Consider the following 12,867-nt stretch of genomic DNA (forward strand, 5'->3'; position numbering starts at 1 on the left):
TTTCAGAGACAGTGCCAGTGTGTCTAATTGAAAAGGCTTATTTTGAAGTTACAGGCACTTATCAATAAATTTATTTAATAACGATATACTACTGTTACATGTTTTCTGTGACATTTAAATCTCTTCTTTTTAGGGTAAAACATTTTTCAGGATAGTTTGGAAAGCTCTTGATGATTTCAGGGTAATTTAAATGTTTTAGTTATAGACAAAATGATCTTATTATTTTGGTACAGGAAGTTTCATCGAAGTGCAGAGTATAAATAGCAGTGATGAACTTCAAGCTGAGTTACACGAAGCTTCCAGACCTCCCTCTGGACAAGGTGAAGAGGAACCAGTAGGAACTGAGAAGCAAGAAGCCACAGGTGACTCCCAGGGCCTCCCGAGAGACAACTCTGAGAGGGAGGCCGTGGACATTGAGCCACCTGAAGAAACTGAAAAAGACGCAGACGACTTGCTCAACGAATGGCAAGATGTTGACCTGGTAATAACGTGACATCGTGTTTTTACTCATTGCTGAGGAAGCCAGGTTAAGTAGCTTCTGAGTTTTTAAGGAGCTGCTGGATGAAGGCATAATAGCTCTTTGCACCCATCTTCTTACTCCTGCTGACATGGCTCCTTTCTTGTGGAGGTTGCTGGCTGGGATAGTGTCCACTTCCCGTGTGGGTTAGTGAGGGAACTCCAGAGGTATTACAGACTTGCTCAGAAATCCAAGCGGAAACCTGCATAAGGAGAAAAAGCTTATTGGTAACTTCAGTCAGACTAAATACAGGCTTTTTATAACCAATGAACTTAATTGGGTTATTAATATAATTATCTACAAACCAAATTATCTTATAGGAGGAGCTGGAGACGCTGGAGAGCAACCTTTTAACACAGCAGAATTCACTGAAAGCTCAAAAACAGCAGCAAGAACGGGTCGCCGCTACTGTGACAGGACAGATGTTCCAGGAAAGCCAGGTAGGTGTACAGCTTGGGTGTCCTCGAACAATACCTACCGACATCTTTCCTTAATCAGACTCCCCGAGGACTCGTGCGTTAAGTTACCTGTTTAAGCACTGCCCCCGCTTCCCGGTGGAGGCCAGGTCCCGCATTCCAGCAGCGGTCATCGCGTGTCTGTACCTCTTCAGGAACTTCTTCGCCTCTTCGGCATCCCCTACATCGAGGCTCCCATGGAAGCAGAAGCTCAGTGCGCCATCCTGGATCTGACTGATCAAACTTCCGGAACGATCACTGACGACAGTGACATTTGGCTGTTCGGAGCACGGCATGTCTATAAAAACTTTTTTAATAAAAACAAGTTTGTAGAATATTACCAGTATGTGGACTTTCACAACCAATTAGGTAAGACTTCAGAGGACGATTGCTTTCTGAAATTTACCTTCAGAATTTGTAGTATGAATTCTTTCTTTCCAAGGAGCTAATTCGGTGCATTAATGGAAATGGTAGATCTATACAAGTTTTCATATAAACGATCTTTTGCTTCTGTAGCAGAATACGATTTTTAATTTGGAACTAAGAAATTAAAACCCCAGACATTTTCTGCAGTTTTAATCATCAGGCCTGGTTACGCTCTAACTGGTTACCTGAGCTCTCCAGAGTAAACCAAAGGTGGTAGAGTGGGGAGACAGGTGGAGGTCACCCCTGGAATCATGAGCCTCATGGTCCTTGTTGTTTCTGGCAGTGATCCTTCATCCTCCCGTTGATTCAGCAAATACACACTGAGCGATTCCTATATGCCAGTTGTTGTTCTTGGCAATGGGAAGTGGGGAAACAGCAGAGAATAAAACAGTCTAGCAGGAGAAACAGATGGTAAAAAAATACATAAATCATAATTTGACAGTGGTATGAGCCATATAGAAAAACAAAGCAGTAAAAGAGAGGCGAGAGTGACCTGCAGTCGCAGGAAGTGCATGTCCTCTGTGGTCAGAAAAGGCTTTACTAATGGGCACCTTTTGGACTGGAGCCTAAAGTAGAGAGGAAGCACGTGCTATGGATACCGTGGGGATGAGCATGTCAGACAAAGGGACTGGCACGTGCAAAGGCCCTGAGACAGAAGCCTGCTTGGTGTGTTCTAGGGAAGCATGGAGATAGTTACGGGCTGAATTGCGTCTCCCCCAAATTCATGTGTTGTAGTCCTAACCTCTGGTACCGCAGAGTATGACTGTGTTTGAAGATAGGTTCTTTAAAGAGGTGACTAAGGTCAAATGAAGTCGTTAGGGTGGACCCTAATCCAGTCCGACTGGTGTCCTCGTAAGAAGGAGAGATTAGGACGCAGAGGGAAGACCACGTGCAGACACGTGGAGAGCCGGCCGTCTGCCAGCCAAGGAGAGAGGCTCAGAAGGGACCAACCGTGCCGACACCGTGAGGTCAGGCTCCTAGTCCCCAAAACTGTGAGGAAATGAATCCTTTGTTTCAGCCCCTCAGTCTGAGCACTTTGTTACGGCAGGCCCGGGAAACGAATTTCAGGGGCCAGTGTGAGTGAACGAGGAGGAGGATGGCAGGAGGTGAGGTCAGAGAGGAAGGAGGAGACCAAAATCCAGTAGGTCCAGAGTGTGGTGGAGAGGCTCTGCGGGTAGATTGGGTTGGGATGTGAGAGGAGGAGAAGTCAAGGATGACCCCCTCCACCCCCGCAGCAGCGCATGGAGTGGGCTGGCCTTGGTGAGGGGAAGCCACAGGTGACTCCCAGGGCCTCCCGAGAGACAACCTTCCCTTGGTGGGACGGGGGAAGGAGCAGGTGCGGGTGTTGCGGGCGTGAAGACCCGGGTCTGGACGTGTTGTCTCTGAGATGCCCGTTAGACATCCCGACGGAGACGTTAAGGTGCCAGTTGAGTGTGTGTGACTGTGGTTCAGAGGAGAGGTCCCGGTGAGAGGGCCAAATTTGGGGGTCAGAGGTTATGTGGCATTTAAAACTGCAAGGATGCGTGAAACTTTAAAAATCCAAGCCCAATGCCATTTAAAAAAAAGGAATCTATTTCAAATAGCAAAAGAGAGATACCTTTGGATATTGGATAAGGATATATACATGTATATTGTCTATATAATGAAGTGTTTATAAATGTTATGTAATAAATGTTTATAAAATAAAAAGTGGAAAAATATATAATAACTTTTACTCTTATAGGATTGGACCGGAACAAATTAATAAATTTGGCCTATTTGCTTGGAAGTGATTATACAGAAGGAATACCAACTGTAGGTTGTGTTACAGCCATGGAAATTCTCAATGAATTCCCTGGACATGGCCTGGAACCTCTCCTAAGATTCTCGTAAGTCCTTTCTTAATTTCTTTAATTCAGGTGTTTATATATAAATACCCAAATTAAACAGAACTATTATTTACGTCGTGAACTGTCACAAATCATTGTTCCCTGAGAAAACAGGAGGAGGTAATGGTTGGGGTTACTAAAGTTTGTTTTCCCTTTTCTAGAGTTTGATGAAATCATAGGCAATTATTTTTAGAGGTGCCAGGCTTATCCGAGTTTAAGGATACATGGCCAGTCCAGTGGGAGTTCCTGGGAGTGTAGAGGTTACCGTTTCATTCATTCAGATATTTCCTGAGCAGCTCCTATGTGCTAGACAGTGTGCTAGGCTGGAATAGGGGAGGTGACGGAGCCCCAGGCTGTGTCCTCAAGGAGCTGCCGCACCCTGGGGGCGACGGAGAAGCATCTACGTGCTCGGACTTCTGAGTGCCGAGTGTTCTGAGGGAGGTCGGCCAGACAGGGGCATGGGGCTGTATGCCAGGAACGTTTTCTCTCTGCGTGTAGACTTGATGTATTCAGTGGTGGCGTCTCCTTCTGTCTGGAACCCAGAGTTGTGCTGTACTTGGGGTACACTCTTCGGTTTTGGAGATTCTGAGATGGCGCTAGTTACGAGGTTGTCTGTGAAAGTAGTTCTTTCTTAAGGTTGCTCCTTGGTGGCATTTTTCAAAAAAAAATATATAATTCGCACAGCATAAATTTTACTCTTCTAAAGTACAATTCAGTGGTTTTTCGTCTAGTCACAGGTTGTGATGGCATCTTTTAATCATCAGTTTGAGATGGGATACTATTTGGCAGTAGCTGATTTAATGATTCTTTAGTGTTCTCTCCAGTCGTAGCTCCTGGTTTGAAAAATTTCGGGATGTTCTGGTCTGAAGATTCAGTGATTAGAATTAAATACAAAGTTGTTTAAATGATTGCTGTCCTCCAGCCTTAGCACACATAGCGATGTATTTTATTTTTTGCTTTCGTCATCTCTCTTTTCATAATTTTCTTATTGTTGATGAAATGTATATACTGGAGGTACGTTGTTAGGTTGCTTGTAAGTCGTGGTATGTAAATAACTTGCAAAAGTACAAGTAACTTTTATACAAATAATAAACACACATTAGAAAAATGACAAAATATGAATTAAAAAGATTACAGATAACATTTTGGTTTATACAGTGTTAGTCTTTTCTATGCACAATATACACATGCATTTTATATATAATCACACACACGCACAAGTATACTCGTATAAGTCTGTTATTATTATTATTTTTTTTACAAGCATGGGACGATGCTGTATACTTTTTATGTTACCTGCAACTCATTTGGTGATAGAACAGGGCATATTATCAATGACGCATAGATTTACATTGCTGTTTTTAATGACTCCATAGGAGTCTTTTGATGTATCATGAATAACTAATTTAATCAAATGCCTATTGTTATTTCTGGTTTTTTTAAAAGTCTAAACAGATACTGCCTTGAGTGACTTTATATACATGTCTTTGAGTTCTCATCCGATTATTATTTTAGGATAAGTGAAAATGGTATCTAACTTTTCGATTTGGTGTCCTGGTTATTGGCGAGAGTAAATTTTTTTTCATGTTTGTTGACAGTTTGCCATGCTGATCTAGTGAATGCCTGTTTACGCCGTTTTTCTTCTCTCCACGGTTCTTGCTCGTTTGTTGCTGTTTGAATGGTTACGTTTTTAGTCAGCTCTAGCAATTTCTGCCTTGGTCTTTTAGCTCGCTGATGGCAGATAGGAGCTGCCCCCGCCTGCCTGGCTCTGCAGGGTTAGGACGGGTGCAGTTAAAGGGCACGGAGACAGTGGAAGAGCAGTTAGACTGGGAGGGTGTGTCGCCTTGCTTTCTTCTCTGCTTTCCCTTTTCCTAACCAGACCCTGGCCCGCCAGTCCCCCTTTACAGCAGAGCTGCTCTGAGTCTGCAGGCTGAGTTCAGCCCAGCTGTGTTCGCGTTGGCCTACACAGTATGTTCTTTAATTTTGAGTGGGCTACCAACATTTAAATTGGGGGAGATTTCACAGAAAATTTTGGATTTTCCTGGGGGGAAATGAGATCTGAAAATCCTGAGCCCAAATTCCCAAATAGCCCAGAAACAGAGAACAGCAGTTCCACTCCGCTGGCTTGGTCAGGGCACAAACCCTTCAATTTTACCTCAGTCGCTGCGGCTCCCTCTTGTGTCCCCCGAGCTCGGCTGATTGATTGGCAGATGCCGCCTTTCACCTTCAAGCGCCTGGCCCTCTTGCTTGAAGGAGGGGTGATCCTTCTGGTTTGGTGAGCTTGCAGTGTGTTGTGCTGCTCTTCCAGGCTGGCCATCACGATCACTCTTTCAGAGATGAAAATTCACAAGAGAGTAGGGGAGAATTATAGCTATTCTCCCAGCGCCCTCTTGAGCACTATTTTAAAACTGATGAAGATAGATCTTTTTTTTTTTCCTTTTTGCATTTTGATCCTGCACGAAGACTGAAGTTAGGACACTAGATGGCACTCCTGCCTTGCTGAGCTGCAGCACTGGTGGAGACCAAGCCTGTGAGTCAGGTCCGGAGACCAATGAGTATGTGAAGCCCCGGAGGTAGGGTTTTTTAGGTTCCGTTAGTGCGTAGATTGGAGAGGGTTATATTTATGTTTTTAACTTTTATGCCATTTACTTATCCTAATTGTGTAAATTTTTCTGGTTGTCCGTTGCCACATTACAAGCTACCTTAAACCTCAGTGACTTCAAACAGCAACAGTCAGAGATTTTGCTCGTGAATCCGCAGTTCAATCAGGCTGCGCAGGGTGGGGGTGTCTCTCCTGGTGCCAGGTGTGTCGGGGGCGTCTCAGCTGGGCTAGAGGGGCCCCGTGAGGTGGCTCGCTCGTGGCTGGCAGGCGGTGCTGTCGGCCGGCACGTGGCCCGGGGGGCCTGGACCCTCTCCATCTGGACCCCCTCACGAGCTGGAGCTTCCTCACAGCATGTTGGCTGCTTTCAAGGCAAATATTCTAAGAGACAGGAAGTGGAAACTGCAGTCTTTAAAGGCCTGGCACAATGTCCCTTCCTCAGCCACGGAGCCTGCCCGACTCAAGGGTAAGGGACATGGACCCCACTTCTTGTTGGGAGGAGGGTCAAAGAATGGGCTTTAACCCACCGTAGTGATTTATACTCACAATGGAAAAATTGAAAAAGGAATAAAACATAAAGGAAAGTAACAGCTGTATCCTCGCTTAGAACATTGCCTAGCACACGGTAAAATAACAGTTGTTAGTGTTTTTTATTATTTTAAATATCTCTGTTTACTTTTTCTTTCTTTCTCCGCATATATACATTTTTTTTTCCAGTATTGGGATCACACTTGATGTAGAGTTATATTCTGCATTTTAAAAATTTAACATCTTCTTGGCATTTTTACATTTTATTAAATGTTCTTGATTCCTGATTATAGTTGACTGGAGGTAAATAATACGGATACATTGATATTACTTCATTTTACCACTGGGAAAGGGAGGAACTGTGACTTTTCTATGAGTGTGGGCTCTGGAGGGAGACTGTACCAGTCCCAGCTGTGAAGTCTTGAGCAGGCGGCTTCTGTTTGAGTCCAGCTTCCTTGTCTGTGAGGTGAGGGCTGTGCTCGTGTGATGACGGCGCCTGTAGAGCAGCTAACACAGCGCCAAGCCCAGGGGAAGGGGGCGGTCAGTGATGGCCTCGTTGTATACTGTGTGAATAACACGAGACATATACCAGTGTCATTCTGTAAGTCACAGGCTTTGTTCTGGAGTTGGGTGGGACTTGACTTTACGTCTCTGAACTTTACGTTTAGCTCTTTGTCTGCGGTGCATGTGCCATAAGGTCTTACTGCTTCACGAAGGTTCGTTTCCTTTGCCTTGTAGCGAGTGGTGGCATGAAGCTCAAAAGAATAAGAAGATAAGACCCAATCCTTATGACACCAAAGTGAAAAAAAAGTTACGCAAGTTGCAGCTCACGCCTGGCTTCCCTAACCTGGCCGTGGCGGACGCTTACCTCAAGCCTGTGGTGGATGAGTCCAAGGGCTCGTTTCTGTGGGGCAAACCCGATCTCGACAAGATTAGAGAATATCCTTTCCCTTCCTCAGACCTCAGGAATAGCAAGTCTAATATGTGTTTTGGTTTAAAACTTACGGGACATGAACTTGGATCGGTTTTATTTTTAAATATTCCATCAGCTAAGATGCTCCTTTCTGTTCCTTTCTCTCTCTCCTTAATTTTTTTTTTTTTGTGGTAAAATACACATAACATAAAATTTACCATCAGTGGTTATTAAATACATTCACATTGTTGTGTCACCGTCACCACCATTCATCCCCATATTCTTTTCACCTTGTGAAACTGAAACTCTATCCCTGTTAAACACTAACTCCCCCATTCCCCTCCCCCAGCCACCACCATTCTACTTTCTGTCCCTGTGATGTTGACTGCTGTAAGTATGTTCCTCATGTAAGTGGAACCATACAGTATAGGTCTTTTTGTGACTGGCTTATTTCACTTAGCATAATGTCTTCAAGTTTCATCCAAGTTGTAGCATGTGTCAGAATTTCCTTCCTTTTTAAGGCTGAATACTGTTCCATTGTATGTAACGTCATATTTTGCTTATCCATTCATCTGTTGATGGACACTTGAGATGCTTCCATGTTTTAGTTACTGTGAATCATCTTTTTAGTTTTAAAGAGAATCTTTATTTGAAGTAAGTAGTGATAAGCATTCATAGATACACTACATACTTAAGTATTCATTCTGAAAGAATAGAAAAGATTTTTAGTTGTATTCTTTCTATTACTGTTCCTTTCTGCATATTTAAATAATCATTTGGATAGATGTTTAAAAGTTTGCCATAGTATTAATCTAACTACATCTTTTCTCAAAGAAAAAAGAAATATATGTGATATTAGAAATTTGTTTTTATTCTAGATTAACCTTTTTTCATAGTCATGAGTCTTTGATGTCCTAAAATGAGAGTTGAATATCTTTTTATCTTAGAGGATATTTATAAGACCATCGTGCCAGATGATTATGTTGGAATAATTTGTTTTGTTATTCTTTTCTTTTATCATTTTAATCTTTATAAATAAGAAAATCTTTGGAGACATGGGGAATGGAATCAAGGGTGGCTTCTTTGGACCTTTTTATTTATCACTTGTTTAAATGTCTTTAAAAACATGTATGAGTCTTAACTGCCTGCATATTTTGTCAGCGGTATTTTGGCTGGAACAGGATGAAGACAGATGAATCTCTGTTTCCTGTATTAAAGCAACTGAATGTCCAGCAGGTAATCATGGCAGCTCTTTTCCTAAGTTCAGGATAGAGAGTAAAGTTAGGAAGGCTGTGAGGGCCAGCTGTTAAAGACCAGTTACTTTTATTTTAGGGCACGTAACATACATTTAAGAATTATTATACTTTAGTAAGAGAACAGAGGAAAACAGAAAACGGGAAAGCTGGACTTTGTCTTCATTTTCCACTTTTCACTCTTAGGGCTGAACTTTGATATCCTTTTGTATTCACTCTGACTTTGAGAAAAACAATCTAATAATGGATTGCATACTGAGGTGTTTATGGTTAAATATTTTACCCTTTTAGAGCTATTTTCATTTTTAAAAAGTTTAAGAAGTGCCCAGTCCAAAGCAGTTCTGATTATTAAGTGTCTTCAAGTACTGATATTCTTTAACTCTGTAAATGAATCATCAAAAGGTACTAATTCAGTCATAGTATACTGGCAGGAGAGATTTTTGAGGTGAAAAGAAGGCTCTGTATGACCCTCGGTTCCCTTAGGTAGGTAACAGCATCTCGCTTCATCCATGAGTGTGTTCCTACCCACACAGAAACCCCCTCCCACCCCAGAGACAGCCCACAAAACATACATACAGGTAGACCATTCAGCAGAATTCAGACCATCTCCTGCAAGATACAGGTTTAAGTTAAATCCTGTTCCATTAGATTGGGTTAATTTTGGGAAAACCAACCAACCAACAAACAAAAAACTGAGGTAGACCTCCTTTCCAGAAACTTTCGTGTTGTTTGATGACTTTCTGTACCTGAAACATTGTACGCCCACCGACAAGGAAAGCTAGTTGGCTTAGTAACTGATTACTCCTTAATTTCAGATAAATTTTGTTGTAATACTATTCTCCCTTTTCATTGTAGACGTTAATATAAGTTTATTTCCCCAAAATTAGAAAGTGAAAAAAATGAATTAAAATTACTCATTGTTTGCTTCCTCTAATACAGATGTTAACATTTACGTCCATTTTCTCTTATTTTTCCCCTCGTTCCCACATATATTTATTATCAGACATAAGTGCAATTTGTTATAAATAAAGCCCCCATTCACTGGTTAAGGTAAGTTTTTTTTCTGTGTATTGCATGGCCTTCATTGTTTCAGATGGCCAGATTACATTTTGTCGAAGAGATTTAACTTGGTTCACTTCACTTAGTAGACCTTGAATTTTCAGGTTTTCGTATGTAATGCTGTGATGAACATCAGGCATGTAACTTTTCTCAAATGTAACTATTTTTAAAGAATGTCTTCCTGAAAGTGGATTTGCTGAACAAAAGTCAAGAATATTTCCTACGACTCCTAATATATAATACTGTGAAGTTTCTTCCTGAAGGTATCATATGATGACAATGTTTTTAAAAGAAGGGAAGAGTAGAATTTAGAAACAGACCCCATGAAGTTGTGTTGCTCTAAAAGAAGATGATATATTTGGCCCCTGAAAAATATTTAACTCTCTTTCAATGCTGAGGAAGGGACTTCCTACTTGATATGTGGGTGGAGGGCTTAGTTGACGGAGGTGGTGCATGTACTGCTTTAAGTATGATCTTGAAAGTAAAATTTGCTGCCAGTCATTCATTTGGGAGAGATGGGCTTTGAGAGAGAATGAATTAGTATTTTCTGAAAGAGTCATCCAATGCCAGTAATCAGGGTGGAATTCTTTGATTTGCTTTAGAAAGTTTACTTACTTGTCTGATTTATTATTATTATTATTATATATTATTTCATTTTTTTAGACGCAGCTCCGAATTGATTCTTTCTTTAGATTAGCTCAACAGGAGAAACAGGAGGCTAAGGGTATTAAGAGCCAGAGACTTAACAGAGCTGTGACATGTATGCTGAGAAAAGAAAGAGAAGAAGCAGCCAGTGAAATAGAAGCAGTTTCTGTTGCCATGGAGAAAGACTCTGAGTTCCTCGATGAGGCAAAAGGAAAAACCCAGAAGAGAGGCACAACAAATAGATGGAAAGAGTCATCCAGCCCGAAAAGAAAGAGGCTTTCGGATTCTAAACGGGGGCACGAATGTGGTGGGTTTTTGGGGGAGGCCTACCTCTCGCAGTCATCCGATGCCTCTTCAGGTGGGGATGAGGAATATTTCCCCGTAGCGAACGTGCAAAGGGGAAAAGCAGCCGTAGAGTCAACAGTCAGCTCTGCAGGTGCACAGAGCACAGCGCGGCCTGCTCCCGGGAGAGACGGAGGTGCCGCCACGAGCAGCTCCAGCGATGATGGCGGGGAGAAGGCAGAGCCCGTCCTGGTCACCGCCAGGTCTGTGTTCGGGAAGAAAGAGGGGAAACGGAGAAGTACGAGAGGAAGGAAGAGGAAAATCTAAAGACGCCTAAATACACATGTATCCTCTCTAACTGGGTACAGCTTAACATTTCGTCATGAATTTGTTGTGAGGAAATAATAAAATTCAGAGTATTTGCACAGTCTTTGTTGTGTGGTTTTTAAAAATATGGACGTTAAACTCGACATTTATTTTTAAATATATTACCTTTTTCTAGTGTTTTCCACTTCATTGAATATTTCCTTGTATTTACAGGCTTTGTCTGTTCATGTTTCTATTATTATACAACGTCTGATGCTTTCTGACAACATTAAAAAGGGAAAAAGGATTTCTGTTGATCGGTACTCACTCTCAATGTGCGTTTCCTCTGACTTTCCTACCTAGACGAGAAGAAAATATATTTATATTTATATTCATCTTATTTATATAAATATATTTATATTCATTTATATTTACATTTCAGTCCAACTTCTCAAATACTTGGACTACAGCTGCTGCTTTTCTTTGCTCGTTATTTATTCCTTCATAATTTGAAATACGTCTTCTGCTTCAGTCTTCTCTAACAGCTTTCTACTAAAATCAACACTGACTTCCACATAAACTCAAGTCTTGTCTTTTTTTTTTTTTAATTTTATTTATTTATTTATTTATTTATTTATTTGTGGCTGTGTTGGGTCTTCGTTTCTGTGCGAGGGCTTTCTCTAGTTGTGGCAAGCGGGGGCCACTCTTAATCGCGGTGCGCGGGCCTCTCACTATCGCGGCCTCTCTTGTTGCGGAGCACAGGCTCCAGACGCGCAGGCTCAGTAGTTGTGGCGCACGGGCTTAGTTGCTCCGCGGCATGTGGGATCTTCCCAGACCAGGGCTCGAACCCGTGTCCCCTGCATTGGCAGGCAGATTCTCAACCACTGCGCCACCAGGGAAGCCCCCTCAAGTCTTTTCTTAATGCTTCTTTTCTCTGGAGGTATTTAAAGCAGAACACTTTTGGGGAAGGGTTGGGGAGAGAGACATTAACTTTTTCATGTTATTCTCATTTCTCAAAGCTACTTATAATTGGGAGTTTTCTGCATATGTGTTTGTAGGTAGAAAAGCAGTAGTTCTTCTAAAATTTAATTTTGTTGCCTTTCATAGGTAATTGACATTTGTCCTGCACTGCAGTAGCTGGAGTGAAGGCTAAGCTGCTGTAGCAAAGAGATGTTCACATGCAGTGGCCTAAACGCTGGAACGTTACCTCTTAGTCAACAGTCTGGCCAGTCTGAGCTGGTAAGGCAGTTGTGCACCTTGATGTCATTCAGGGTCCCAGGTTCAGCCATCCCCTAGGCTGCTGTACTGCTTCAGCTGTCTATACTGGGTCACGGCTACATCTGCATTTCAACCTGCTGGAAGAGGAAAGAACCAGAGTCCTTGGGTGAGCCAGATGTCTTACGTTAATGGTGACTAGAAAAATCACTTCTGCTCCCATCCTGTTGAACTGAACTGACCATATACTAGGAGTACTCAGAAAAGTAATCTCTACATGGGCTATGTATCCAGAAAGAGAGGAAAAATAGATATTCGGATCCATTAATAGAAGACCTAGCTATGTTTGCAAAAAAGCCTGTTTACTCGTCTGTATGCTAATAAAGAGAGAAGTCTGGAAAAAAATCATTAGTAGCTTATGCCATAAATACAGTATTTACAGAACAGTTTGATATTATACCTTTTTTTCTCTTAACCCTGCAACCAAGGTATATCCTTTTACAAGGGAAGAAACAAGTTTACAGATGTTAACTGACTTTACCAAATTCACCCAACTCGTAGGAAACCATTGTGACCTGAACTCAAATCTTCTAATTCAAAATTCAGGGTGCTTATATTACCTAGAAAATAGGTTGCCTGTTAAAGACAAACAGCAGCAAAGCAAATTTATCATTATTCAAAGTAAGTGGGACACCTATAACTTATTTAGGATGGTGACCATCATATACTTTTTCTATAAAATTATCTTTCAGCTTATTAATCTTTTGCTTTCTTTATATTTGCTGTTAAACTCATCTATGG

The 12,867-nt window shown here is 41.8% G+C and overlaps 1 protein-coding gene across 6 annotated transcripts in view; it reads left to right on the forward strand.

The window, feature by feature from the left end:
• Positions 1–10,975, forward strand: part of ERCC5 (ERCC excision repair 5, endonuclease) — a 28,638-nt gene extending 17,663 nt beyond the window's left edge. For 2 of the 6 annotated variants that reach the window (XM_059902863.1, XM_059902865.1), the window contains exons 9-15: positions 234–481; positions 838–957; positions 1,128–1,341; positions 3,122–3,266; positions 7,132–7,332; positions 8,458–8,542; positions 10,282–10,975. In XM_059902863.1, coding sequence (XP_059758846.1) covers positions 234–481; positions 838–957; positions 1,128–1,341; positions 3,122–3,266; positions 7,132–7,332; positions 8,458–8,542; positions 10,282–10,872 — 1,604 coding nt within the window. In that variant the 3' untranslated portion in view covers positions 10,873–10,975. Of the gene's footprint in view, positions 1–233; positions 482–837; positions 958–1,127; positions 1,342–3,121; positions 3,267–5,729; positions 5,840–6,218; positions 6,577–7,131; positions 7,333–8,457; positions 8,543–9,722 lie in introns of those variants that run through there. The other 4 variants (XM_059902867.1, XM_059902866.1, XR_009498705.1 and 1 more) reach the window with 4 other exon arrangements.
• The last annotated feature ends 1,892 nt before the right edge of the window (positions 10,976–12,867 follow it).

This window comes from Balaenoptera ricei, chromosome 18 (genome assembly GCF_028023285.1).
Source record: "Balaenoptera ricei isolate mBalRic1 chromosome 18, mBalRic1.hap2, whole genome shotgun sequence".
Taxonomy (NCBI): domain Eukaryota; kingdom Metazoa; phylum Chordata; class Mammalia; order Artiodactyla; family Balaenopteridae; genus Balaenoptera; species Balaenoptera ricei.